Source organism: Ammodytes marinus (assembly GCF_949987685.1).
Source record: "Ammodytes marinus genome assembly, chromosome: 8".
Taxonomy (NCBI): domain Eukaryota; kingdom Metazoa; phylum Chordata; class Actinopteri; order Uranoscopiformes; family Ammodytidae; genus Ammodytes; species Ammodytes marinus.
The window spans coordinates 5,574,418-5,588,534 of record NC_137212.1 but is presented as its reverse complement, the minus strand read 5'-3'; the positions used below and the strand labels follow the sequence as shown (position 1 = coordinate 5,588,534).

Here is a 14,117-nt window from a genome sequence, read left to right as displayed (position 1 = left end):
CCTAAAAAAATAAGAAAACAAATGTATGCAGGTAGTTTGTAGAAGAGGCCATATTAGTTGTGTGTATGGATATGTTAAATGCACTTATTTCCTAGCTGGCCTTTCCCTTTCATATTATTGTTGTGATTTCAGCTGTAGGCATGTATGTACCCTTACAAACATTTTGGAAGCTTTTCAAATAGTGTTTGTGGATGTTCCCTCCCTTCTCTGTCTGTTTTTCTAACCATCTATCAGTCCTAATCGTGTCTCTCTCTCTCTCTCTCTCTCTCTCTCTCTCTCTCTCTTTCCATTCACACACTTCCTTTCATCAGCCATCAGCCATCAGCAGCCTGTGACAGTGCGTCAATGTTCCAAATGCCAATTTTTATTTCAGTAGAACGTGCGATTATCATTTTACACTGTCATATTTTCCCTCTTTTGTCTCGTGTCATGCGTCCTCACAATTTGTCCTTTTTAGAAATGCTGCTCTGCATAAACGAACGGGCTGAAAATCATTCTTTTGAGTCCTCGTGCTTTGATGTCCAATTAACTGTATTTGGTTATTTGTTGTATAGTCACGTTTGATTCTAGAAGTCGGAGGGATATTGTCAGTTTGTGTTTGTATTGTAGATATGTACCTTTCTGCATTTTAATTGTGTGTGTGTGTGTCTTTGTGTGTGTGTGTGTGTGTGTGTTTGTGTGTGCGCGCGTGGCTGTGTGTGTGTGTGTGCATGGCTGTCTGTGTGTTTGTGTGTCTGTGTGTAGGAACCCCAGTTGTGAGGTGCACCAGGAGCCCGTCAGTCTGAATGTGATTGACCCCAGTCTGCAGGACACTCTGCCCCAGTGCATCAACACTCGCTGCAGCCAGAGATACACCAGCAGGTACACACACTGAAATACACACATTTAAACTACAGAAAGGGTCTTAATGAATAAACAAATGCATTTTTGTCAATGTTGCTTCCATAACATTTATTCGGCTGTATCAAAAATATATTCGGTAAAAAAACTTTGGACACTCTGGCTTTATCCAACATCTCGACTTTTGGTTTTTAAAGAAAATATTTGCATTTTTTTTTTCAAACATTTCAGAAATATTGTAATACAAAATATCATTGTTTTTATGTACGTACTCAACTGGCAAAGTTTCATGATGACAACCATAAGTTAAAAATGTTACCTTATTCACCTGCAATATTTTCCCTTATATATTTTTCTTTCTTTTGTTTTAATCCGCATATTCCTACCCCTGTTTCAGTGACTGTTTTGGGGTGTTGGACTGTGAGTGGTGCATGGTGGAGAGTGATGGTAAGACCCACCTGGACCAGCCGTACTGTGCCCTGCAGAAGGAGTGTTTCGGTGGGATCGTAGGAGCAAAGAGCCCCTACGCTGACGGCATGGGACTGATGGGTGAGTGGATGGGGACGTTAGCGGCTAACCATTAGCCTGATGTAGTACAAGATAAGAGATTAGATAGTCTTTATTGCCATTGTACAGTTACCTATACAACTAAACTGGGAGTGCCAACTGAAGGTGCATTACACAAACAAAAAACAAACAAGCAATTTAAGTTAAAAATAGTAAAAAAACAAGACATAGGAAAAGTAATGTTCAGTATTTTACCAGTCAGAGGAATGTGCCGTGTCCCTGGAACATTGAGAGCAAATGAGCAGCAACAGAATAAGACCCAACAAGCCAAATGTCTTCAATGGTCTTTGGGACAGCACACATTCTGCTGCTGTAGATCATACAGTAAATATCCAATATCTAGAATTGACTGAAACTTTTCCTATCCTTGATTATTATTTTTTTTACAGTTAAACAAAAGGGGAAATTGTCCAAATGTTTCTTTGGCATAGGGAAGAGAGAATAGAGGCCAAGTAGAAAATGTCTGCACAACACGTCGCAGCATGATTTACAATCTGAGCGCGAGCTGTTTTCGTATTGGCACGTTGTCACTTCCTCAGCCATCTGAAATCCTTTTGTACTATGTTCTAAAAACAACCTTTTCCCTCCCCCTCTATCTCTCTCTCTCCCCCCCTCTCTCTCCCTCTCTCTCCCTCCGTCCCTCTGTTTCTCTTTCTCTCCCTCTCTCTCTCTCTCTCTGTCCCTCTCTCTCCCTCCGTCCCTCTGTTTCTCTTTCTCTCCCTCTCTCTCTCTCCCTCTCTCTCTCCCTCCCTCCGTTTCTCTTTCTCTCCCTCTCTCTCTGTCCCTCTCCCCCCTCTCCTTCCCCTCTCTCTCCCCCTCTCTCCCTCTCTCTCTCCTACTCCCTCCCCTCCCCCTCCCCCTCCTCTCTATCTATCTATCTATCTATCTATCTATCTATCTATCTATCTATCTATCTATCTATCTATCTATCTATCTATCTATCTATCTATCTATCTATCTATCTATCCCCCCCCCCCTCCAGATGAAGAGGCCTCCTCTCTGAACATGATAAAGTCTGCCCCGGTGGGCCCTGTGGCCGGGGGCATCATGGGCTGTATCATGGTGCTGGTTCTGGCTGTCTACGCCTACAGACACCAGATCCACAGACGCTCACACCAGCACATGTCTCCACTGGCAGCTCAGGGTAAGACTTTTTAAGTTTTTATGCACCAAATATCTGGAACAAACTCCCAGAAAACTTGAGGTCTGCTGCAACTCTCAGCTCTTTTAAATCAAGTCTGAAGGCTTTTCTGTTTCTCTTTTAAACCTGCAGTGTGTAGAATTTGGGGTTTTATTTCCTAGCAGATTTTGTAGAAAGTAATTATAATATCCATAAGTACATTTAATTTTGTGCATAATAGCTGAAAAAAAAGTTTTGAATTATAATTTTTTCCCTTAGAAAGGGTGTCATATATGTCCATATTTCTGCATATTTTGGACCAAGGCCTAGTGCCGCCATCTTGAAAGTGTCATAGTTGGAATGTCATCTGGTGCATTGTTTAAAATTTAGAATTGTTCTTGTCCTTGAAGGCCACTGTAGCTTCTGTTATTATTCGAAAGGGTTGGGGTTACCCAGGGAGCGTTGCATTCTAGAACTTTCTAGAACTTACTTGATGTCATTTTACACACTGCACCTTTAACCTGCAATTTTTATTTTATTTAAACATTTTCTTTTTTTCTTTTGAATGTTTTATTTCTATTCACTTTTTACTTTCACTTTCCTGATGTCTATGTTATAATCTTGATGTATTTGATGCCCCTATAAAGCACTTTTAATGGTGTTGTGTCTGAATTGTGCTATTTAAATAAACTTGCCTTGCCTCGCCTTGCCTAAGAATGTCTCACACATACACACATTTAAACAGTGAAAGTGAAACCTTGAAAACTTATACTTTAGTGAAATCAAAGTAACATTTTGACATGTAAAGCTATAGTGCGTAACTTTTTTAAATAGATTAATGTTGGTTACATTTAAGCCATCGCCAAATGAGTTGACACAAAGTTGATGAAGCCTTTCAGCTCCACAAAATGGCCGCGTATACAGACTGGTGTCACCCCTAGACACCGGCGCAGGAGTTGAGAAAAATCAAGAAGCGCCCACGAAATGTTTCAGTTGTTGATTCTACTGCTAAGAAAAAAAACCTGGACATACAAGCAGAAGGTATACAATCCATGTGCCATTACTGAAGGCTTTACCTCGTGTGGATGCACCGACAGTGTTGTTGTAATCACTCAGAATTCCTCATGGGGGGGCGACAGAAGTTACACACTACAGCTTTAAGATTACATTTATATCAATGAATTTGGGTCCAATGGAGTCTGGTAGAATTAACCTTCACTTTTCTTTCTTCACATACTGGCATTTCTTTAAATATCAAAGGTTAAAATGAAATTTAAAAGCAGCCTGAGCAGTGTGCATAAACGGCTGACATTAGCCTCACGCAGAAGCAGCTGCTCAAGCAAGATTTGTGTAATTACTCAGCGACAAAAAACATCAAACAAAATGACAACCTCATTACAACTCTGGAGTGCAAGTCACTTTCAGTCTGATCGTCTGAACTACTTGGAGTATATGGTTGAGAGTGTGTGAGCTTATATTAGACCATAAGCATAATGTGTGTTACAGTATGTCATGGTTGCATTGTTCTTAATGTCCTCTTTTACCTCTTTCGCTTCTATAGAAATGTCGGTGAGAATGTCCAACCTGGACAATGAGAGAGATGAGAGGGACGAAGACAGCCACGAAGACAGAGGAATCAGTAAGTATTCTACGGTCTCGGAAAAAAAATGAAGAAACCAGTCTGGATTTTTCTTAAATCTTTAACTCTGCAGAATGTATTGAAAATGCTCTAAATGACAATATTTTTTATTGTGAATTTGTTAGAAATGGTGTCAGTAGTTTTATATTATAAAACCAAAATGTTCATTCTACTCAAACATATGCCTCTGGATAGTAAAACAAGAGACACTGAATATTTGGAGTTGTCTCTTAATTTTTTTACGGAGCTGTATATATATATATTATTTTTTAAACATTGTCTTTAAGACTTCAGGAAATATGAATACTTGAAAACATGTCTAGGGTTTACTATGTAAGAGTAAGAACAAGTATTTAAATATCAACCCAGGCCCTTGTATTGACCTGTGTGTCTTCTTCCCTTCCAGTCAGTAACACTCGCTTCATCGCCGCGGTGATAGAGCGACACACACACACTCCAGAGAGGAGACGGAGGTACTGGGGACGTTCTGGTACCGAGAGCGACCATGGTAAGACAGTATGTCTGTCTGTCTGTCTGTCTGTCTGTCTGTCTGTCTGTCTGTCTGTCTGTCTGTCTGTCTGTCTGCCTGCCTGTCCGTCCGTCCGTCCGTCCGTCCGTCCGTCCGTCCGTCCGTCCGTCCATCCATCCATCCATCCATCCATCCATCCATCTATCTATCTATCTATCTATCTATCTATCTATCTATCTGTCTATCTGTCTATCTGTTTATCTGTCTGTCTGTCTGTCTGTCTGTCTGTCTGTCTGTCTGTCTGTCTGTCTGTCTGTCTGTCTGTCTGTCTGTCTGTCTAACTAAATCAGACACCCAAAACCACCTATTTGTGGTCACTGTATTATGTCAAACAGTGCATCACCATTGAAGGAAATAGGAAGTGAGTAGGTTGACTCTGAACAGCCTTTTCGTACTTTCCAACCTGACTATAATTTACTTAAAAAAAATGCATTCTGGTCTTTCTGCCCTCCAGAAGTGAAACACTACGTCATCATGGTCAGTTTTTAGTGATGATTCTTCTTGCAACCGATCAATATGTTCCTCCATGTTGAATTGTTCTTACATCACAGTCATAACATAATCTGATTTCTGCTAAATGAATCATCCATTGGTTACAAAACTAGCCCATCCTACACTCCTTTAAAAATTATGAATTCTGCTCAAATTTAGCCTAAGACCACATGAAAACAGCTACATAACTGTACCGATTTGTATTGAACTTTTCTAATCATAACTGTACATTTAAAATAATTCTAAGTCTCACACACTTGGCGAGCGTAGATTGACAGTTGTCCCCCCACACAGGCTCTTACCACCTCCGTACTGTATGGCATCACTCCACTTCCTCCAATGAGTGTTTCTACTTGTTGCATAACGGATGATGATGGAGTGAAGAGAGAGTGGGCTGAAGTGAAATAACGCCACGAGTGAGATGTTGTCAGCTTGTATGTTGCGAACAGTAACACTGTTAAACTAGATTGATAAAGTGTGGGGGCGCCTTTAGCTCAGTTGGTAAGGCGTCCCCCACAGGGGCCTCGGCCAGCAGCGGACCCGGGTTCGATTCCAGCCCGTGGTCGTTCTCTGCATGTCACTCCCCTCTCTGCCCCATTTCAACTCTGTCTCTACACTATCAATAAAAGCATAAAAATGCCAAGAAAATATATAAAAAAAAAAATTGATTGATAAAGTGATGTGAGATAGTAGGGAAACTAGGGAATATTAGTTTAAGTTTTTATTATGATGATGCGGCCACCATAAGTGACTCTGGTGTCATGTGTTCTGTACTGTACGTCTCCTGCATGATATTCTCACAACTTGAATCAATTTATAGAATCCTAAATATCAAATAAGTTATTTTCTATATTTTTATTTAAAAAAAATGATGTTATGAATATGATTCACATTAACCACACTATACAAACAGTACAGAGCTATGCAATACAGAGTGAAACACACAAACAGCAAATGCATAGAAAAAAGAAAAGTAAACAAGACGTCATGGGACAACCACTTAATCATTGCAAAATCGCCTATCTCCAAGATTAAAAATGTCTCCCGGATTTCTAGACATTTCTAGATTTTATCAATTTAAAATAATCCTAAATACGTTATTTTTTTATAGCTGCCTTTTCTTCTAACGGATGTGTCCAATAAATGAAAGTTTTATAGCCAAAATGTAATCAGCGGAGGACTTCAAAAGTCTCTTTCACAGATTGTAAATGAATTCAAAGCGAGATCACAACACAACGGATGGAGTCTAAAGCGCCGCTGAAAAGAGCAGTCGAATTATTCTATGTTGTATAACTGAAAACGGAGGACGAGTGGAGAGGTGTGTGTGTGTGTGTGTGTGTGTGTGTGTGTGTGTGTGTGTGTGTGTGTGTGTGTGTGTGTGTGTGTGTGTGTGTGTGTGTGTGTGTGTGTGTGTGTGTGTGTGTGTGTGTGTGTGTGTGTGTGTGTGTGTGTGTGTGTGTGTGTGTGTGTGTGTGTGTGTGTGTGTGAAGAGGGCCAGAGGACAGGGACAGAGAGGGGGGTGAGATGGTGATAATGGATTGAGTGGGCGTTAGTCTGCCGGAGGATTTAAAACCAAATTCATTGTTACGTCGCCGCTTCAAAGTTGCAGCGCCTCTCTGCTCGGTCAAAGGTTTCCCTCCTACCACAATACACTCACTCATACCGCTGAAGGGCTTTATACAACAGGGTAACACACTCACACACACACACAATATCACTCACACACACACAGATACACACACACACACAGGCCCAGGCACACACACACACACCTAGGCACACCACACACAGTCACACACACACATGCTACTGGCAGATCACCAATGAATCAGAGCATTAAATCTGTTAGGTGGTGGATGACGCACACATACAGAGTGCTGCTTTGAGCTGCAATATTAACTTACAGGTTTAATACTGCGTCCATGCATTAGATAACCAACATTATAGACTTTGATACTTTGTAACTTATTTTCACTGCCTATAATTAACATCTAGCAAGACGAAGAGACATACAGTGCTATATTTTCTTTTACAAACGCCCACACTCTCAACCTTCAACTGCCTTTTCTCTGCATTTTACCAGATATATGACCCTCCACGCACACGCGGCACGCACACAAACACACACACCCACACACACACACTCACAAATAGACACAAACACACACACACACACACACACACACACACACACACACACACACACACACACACACACACAAATCACTTGGTTCAGTATCTCTGGAGGCTCTATGTTTAATCATCCAAAATGGCAGTGATTTTCATATAAATATAACAGTCTAAGTTCCACGGCTGTTAGCTCAGCTGTAATAACAGATTGATGGTCCTTCACACACACACACACACACACACACACACACACACACACACACACACACACACACACACAGATATAAACATGTTGCCATCATGCTGGTGTCACTTCACAATCTTAAGAAAATGGCACTAAAGTGGTCAAGGAAAAACAAAAGTTTGTTTACTTCCAGATCAACTCCCAAATACTTGATTATATTTATTGTCCTTCCATGTGTTTGCGATGGTTTAAACGGCCCGTGAAGGTGATGAAACCCACTCCGTAGATGCCGGGCCATTTGGAATGTGAGCTCAAGTGGAAAAAAATTAAGCAAAGCATTTTATGTAAACTAAAGGTGGAGTCAGTGATTCTGGAGAACGCCTGTTGACAAAATAAATGTTTGTCAAAATCAGTGAATATTTCCTCAAGATCCTGCTAGATGTACATATTGGTATGTTAACAAAGGTTACGTAAACAAAGGGATCACTGTAGCTAGCAACATGCCTGTTTACAGAGCCTAGGCTGTGTATTAACAATGGACTTTTTATCAGCGCACAAACAGTACAGACACGGTAGCGTATTGTGAGGAGATATTCACTGATTTTGACAAAGTGACTCCACCTTTAAGAGTTAATGATGATTGATCTCAATGGTTACAGACTTGAAAGGTATATGTGGCCTGGTATAGTATATTTCGTATCATTATCCTGTATGGCATTCATACTGCCCCCCCCCCACTGCTCCACTTACCAATGTAACCTAGCTGCTAGGTCGGCATATGGTTCGAACTCCTTAGGCTAAATATATGCAATATGTGTTGGAAGGAGCGGGTCATAAATATGTATGCTGATTTTTTTTCCCTCTCAAATTGTTATGAGAAAGCTGAAAATGAGGATCAACAATGCCCCGTAGGGATGTTTAACTGTCCATGTGCCATCAGAGAGCTTGATGCTGCTTGAGATGCTTTGTGTGTTGTTCATGTATTCACATAAGGGTTTCTGTGTTGAATGTCTAGGCCTACAGGGCACCATTTGCTGAATAGTTTATTGTATGGTGTTTTCCCATGTCTTTTGCATATTCTACAGCTATGCTTAACTAGTATGTACTTTAGTGGGTAAATTTTTAATTTTTAGATTGAACCCCAGACTACACTATCTGAATACTACTTTGAGTTATAGTTGTTAAAAGCTTATGTGGATGTTAGATTTGCGGCGAAATCACAAGGATGTTTTATTTGGTTCTGGTTTAGTTTTTAGGGTAAAGGCTAAGTGTATGTATGAAGTATGTATGAGGGCATATGATTTAGTGTTTAGGGCATGATCAGACATTCAGGCTTTGATGTTCTTATGATGCCATTTGTCAAGTCAATTAACAGACACAATGGTTGATAACGTTGGTTATTAGTAAATTGTTATTCATTGATTTTGTGAAGCCAAAATGCAACACATTCACAGCTAAAAACTGTTTACTTATGACGAGGTTTCTCATGCATTTCTGGCTCATGACACAACTTCAATATTGACGCACCAATAACATAGCTTCAAGTTGTAAATTTGAGCTTGGCATTCCTTCTGTTTTCAATGGCATTGCGGTGAGCTCCAAATGGATTTTATACACACGATGATACAGATTAGTTATTTAGAATCAAATCTATATTGGGTAACATAAACAACAGTTGGATCCGACGAAAAGTTTGATAAACTCCACATTTTAACATGTTTGGGAAAACGAAAAAATACTATTTTGTCGGAAGAATCACGGTTTAGTTCAGTTGAATTGCTTTATTTGTCAGTTAACAAAAGGTTATACATATTAATTCAGATATTCAGATACGCACAAAGAAGGCCTACGCTCACACACGCCTATATAAAAATGTGGCTTTTTTCGCATTTTTGGGTAAAGAGTTACCATAGTGATAAAAAGCCCATTGATCGGGGCGCTCTGGTGGCGTAGTGGGTAGAGCGCGTACCATTTTGGCTCCGGCCTTCGTTGCAGTGGTCACAGGTTCAAATCCGACCCGTGGACCTTTACTGCAGGTCATCCCCCCCTCTCTCTCTGTCTCCCCGTTTCAACTCTGTACTATCTAAAAAAAGCTTGAAACTGCAAAACAAATTATATAAAAAACAAAAAAGGTTATCAAGGTGATAAAAAGTCCATTGATAACCAGTCGCTTTGGATAAAAGCATCAGCTAAATAAAATGTAATGTTATGTAATGTAATGTAATAACCAATTGTTCCCTGTATTCCCCCCCTTCAGGCTACAGCACCATGAGTCCGCAGGAGGACAGTGAGAATCCGCCCGGCAACAACGACCCGCTGTCGGCCGGCGTCGACGTCGGCAACCACGACGACGACCTGGACTCGGACACGCCCCCTCAGACGGCCGCGTTGCTAAGCCACAAGTTCCACCCGTACAGGCACACGCACACACACCACTATCCGCTGCACACGCACACACATCACCTGCAGGCCGCCGTCACCGTGCACAGTGTGGACGCAGAGTGCTGAAACTTATATTGAACTGTGGAACTATTTTTTTTGTATCAAAGACTTATTTTTAAAAACACTTTTCGTGCTTGATTAGGAAGCGCAAAAATCTGTTCTGTGATGTTGGACGGAGAGAGAGGGAGAGAGAGAAGCCACAAATGGACTTAAACCCCAGAGTATCACTGGGTGTGTGGGACCTCCCGTCATCAATGAATGAATGGATGTCTGGCTTCATATGGGTATTCGCCTCATGGTCTCGTTGTGCCAATATCTCCATCCAAACAATTTTTGCCATTTTTGAAACCCCAGTCCAGAATCTGCCGAGTGTTACATGGTTCAACACACACCGGAAAATGAACAACAACAACAAAAGAATGAAACCCAAATGGGATTTTTATTTTTTGGCATTGAGGACTGTGTGAGAGCAACACAACGACCTTTTGAGAGCATATAAAAAAAACGCTATTCGAGCCGATTCATTTGCCTTCATTGAGGAGAGGACGCAACTGGAACCCAAAGGCCTTGTGCGGAGAGGACTGACGTGTTCATTTCAACACAGAAGGACGGAGCAAACACTTTATAGAGACGACAGGATAATCAAATTAAAATACGATTCTCGCTGGTGATTGGAGCTCCATCCCAGCTTCCACACAGATTGTTACCCCTCTTAAAATTCACTGTTGATGAGGGGAAGAGTTATGGTTTTGAAAGTGTCTCGGATATGGTTTAGAAAAACTGTAGTTTCAAACACACAAGGATCTTAACGATGGATTTTTATTTCAGCTTTACTCTTTTTGGCCCTGCTAAACACACACTCCACACAGTTGGTTTTATGTTGAAGTTGCGACCTGTTATTCAAAGGTGTAGCTGCCGGCCTTACACTACATTGTTTGCGAATATATTTTCTGTAAACTTAAAAGTACGAAAAACTCTCACATAAATATAGGAAGAAACACTTTTAAAGAGGAAAATATTATTTTTTTCTACTATTTATTGAAGAGGTAGATTTTGCCGTTCATACAAACGAGACAGTAGCAAGCATACGTGATGCATACTGACCCCCCCCCCCCCACCCCACACACACACTCTCACACACACACACACTTCCTGTAACTAATGCATTATATTCAGGGCTCAATAACCTTTCATTTGTAACCGGATGTTTTTTATTTTCCATTTCTAAGAATATGAGTAATACAACACACAATGTGGAAATTGGACGATTTTGATTTTTTTTTTATATATTTCATCACACTGGGGGGGGAATGTTTTGCATAATCAGAAGCTCATTTGAATTTTCTTTCAATTTTTTCTCCATGTTTTAGAACTAGAAGCATATTCTGAGCTGTCCTTTCCCCTAGAGGATTCAATTGACTGTATGTTTCTGGTGAACAGTTTATTTTTAAATGAGCAGGAACCTAAAAGTTGAGTCAAAATCAGGAACATTCAATGTTTTTATGGGTATAGTTAAAGATAACAAACAATTATGAGCCTTAAAGGTGGAGTGAGCAATTCTGGAGAATGCTTCTTGTCGAAATCAGTGAATATATCCTAACTAGCTGTCCGTACTGTGTGTGGGCTAGAAGAAAATACAGCCTTGATACACAGCCTAGACTCTGTAGCAGCTATGTTGCTAGCCACAGTGGGCCCCTTTTGTGTACCAACCAGTTTACAGAGCCTAGGCAGTGTGTTAACACAAGACAGTACGGACAGGTAGCGGATCGTAGGATAGGAAATATTCACTGATTTTTAACAAAAAAATCATTTGACAACAAGCGTTCTCCAGAATCATTGACTCCAAGTGTAATCCCCATCCTATGTAAGAGCAGTTATGAGACAATTTGTCTTGTTCAAATAGCACAACTGTATTCACCGATATGAATCACCAAGCTTTTTGGGTTCTTGCCTTTTTAGAACGTCGTCATTTTAAACGTGTCAATCTGTGTCAGGAGGGCAAGAGACACATTCAAACACCAGCTAAACATTCCTGGCTTCACACACTGCTTGGGATTTGGCGTGTGCGGAAGTCCCTGAGATATTCACAGACACTTAAAAGGTGCTACGAGGAACTTTTAAATATTTCTGAAACAGTCTCATTTTCCTCTGATGATCATAGATTAACACACATGTAATAGCAAACGAGACCATCAGTGCAATGAATGCTATTTTTATATAGTATTTAGTTTTTTCTTAATGTCATGGGTACGTCCACCCAGGAACAACAGCTGGCGTTGTAAAAACACTACCGCTTTTTTCCATAGGGGGTGCAAGAATCAACACAAACTGAACCTTTATCTGTTTGTGTGGGGGGGAAAAACAGTACAGATTGCCTATTTTATCCACAATTATTTGCTCTCTGAGGCCAAGCTAATACTGTGTGTGATACGGTTGAGCGCTGGATGGATGGGGTGCAAAAACTAAATTAGAATTTTTCCAAGATGGAATCTCCTTCTTCTCATCAAAGAGAGAGAGAGAGAGAGGAGAGATGCTGCTGTTGTCATGCAGAGGTTACAGCCCTCTGTGGTTAACCACTCAAAATGTCTTTTTCTACACGTCTCTGGTTTAAGTGTGTGTGTGTGTGTGTGTGTGTGTGTGTGTGTGTGTGTGTGTGTGTGTGTGTGTGTGTGTGTGTGTGTGTGTGTGTGTGTGTGTGTGTGTGTGTGTGTGTGTGTGTGTGTGTGTGTGTGTGAGAGAGAGAGGAAAGAGTGATTATACACCAGGAACATTTTCATTGAATGCATAATTGTAATTTTTATTTCAAGATAGTATTAGAGAATTATAGACGAAAAAATGATGAACGAGAAATCCACTTATTTTTATTCTGATGAAGAGTTTAACTTGACCCGATCTGTGCTTAACGGGTTTGATTGTTCAACAAATCACGTCAGTGTGTGTGGGGTTAAAAAATAACACATCTATTGTCTTTCAGAGATACGTTATGAAGTGTAAATACAGAATCACAAATAGCTGTTAATGTCCTGCTACACTCCATCCCTGCGTTCCAATCCCCACACTTCCATACTATTTACTATGCCAGAAAAAAGTACTTTAGTATGTAGTGTAGTAAAAAGAAAGAATATGTGAATTGGAACGCAGGGCATATTTTTTTAAAAGGTTGGTAGGACATGCTAATGCTAATGCTATCCGGGTTTCATATTTTTGAATGGTCAGTTCACGCGCATCTAACTATATTTTTTGATGCCTTGGATGTTTTATTATTTTTTTTTTTTTTTTTTTTTTAGATTTTATTTTTCTTTAGGTCCATATTGGATGGCAGTCAGTACTTTGAAAAAGGTTAATACACACGTTTATGTTTGAGAGACATTTTAGTTTTTTTTTTTTAAAGTTGTAATGTGTGAGTTGTGAATGTTAAATGAAGCTTATCTCTACATGGACTAATTTAGATTTGCAGAAAATATATTAAAAAATAAAATAAAAAAAAGATAATCACGGTACGACATGTTTCACCTAGTAATGAGCAAAACACACTTTTCTCAATTTTCGACACCGACGCAGTCTTGTAGCATTTCAGGGCACTCTTTAGATTCAGTCTTGCGTGTGTGTGTGTGTGTGTGTGTGTGTGTGTGTTTGTGTGTGTGTCAGTATGTCTGTGTGTTTGTGTGTGTGTCTGTGTGTTTGTGTGTGTGTTCGGGCGAATTTTACTTTTCCAAGTGGAGTTTTGTTGTTAAAAGAATTTTTTTTTTCTGGAGAACTTTATAAACAGTATTTACCAGCTGTTGTAAACGAGTATATTTGTGCGTGTATACAGAACACTCTGAATCGCATTAAGTAAATGTACTGAAGGAATATGTGTTCATCCACCCCTCTCTCATGTATCATATAAAGTTATCAAATTGAGATTTATTGCAATGTGAATGTGATAAAGTCCATTTTACACTTCATTTGTCTGGTTTTGCTTCACTGATGTCAACAGGTGTGTGGTTAGTAGTCAGAAGCTAGAAACACCCAGTTAACCAAAACCGCCCAGACATTAAAAAAGAAAAATGAACATGCAGCTAATCTATTATGAAGTTGATATGGCTAACATGTTAACATGGCTAATATGTTAACATCGCTAAAGCCCCGATCTCACTGGGCTGTGACTGTTTGCGACAAGTTGGAGACTGCA

General features: G+C 40.1%; 1 protein-coding gene and 1 long non-coding RNA gene across 2 annotated transcripts in view; both read left to right on the top strand.

The window, feature by feature from the left end:
* cachd1 (cache domain containing 1) overlaps positions 1-11,025 on the top strand; it is a 92,801-nt gene extending 81,776 nt beyond the window's left edge. Inside the window, exons 22-27 of the mRNA XM_080033396.1 lie at positions 745-861; positions 1,238-1,389; positions 2,390-2,551; positions 4,089-4,166; positions 4,573-4,674; positions 9,759-11,025. Coding sequence (XP_079889522.1) covers positions 745-861; positions 1,238-1,389; positions 2,390-2,551; positions 4,089-4,166; positions 4,573-4,674; positions 9,759-10,009 — 862 coding nt within the window. The 3' untranslated portion in view covers positions 10,010-11,025. The remainder of the gene's footprint in view (positions 1-744; positions 862-1,237; positions 1,390-2,389; positions 2,552-4,088; positions 4,167-4,572; positions 4,675-9,758) is intronic.
* Positions 11,026-11,090: 65 nt separating this feature from the next.
* On the top strand, positions 11,091-13,890 carry LOC307254060. The gene is made up of 2 exons (XR_013844975.1): positions 11,091-11,606; positions 11,825-13,890. It is a non-coding gene; the product is annotated as an uncharacterized lncRNA (long non-coding RNA).
* The last annotated feature ends 227 nt before the right edge of the window (positions 13,891-14,117 follow it).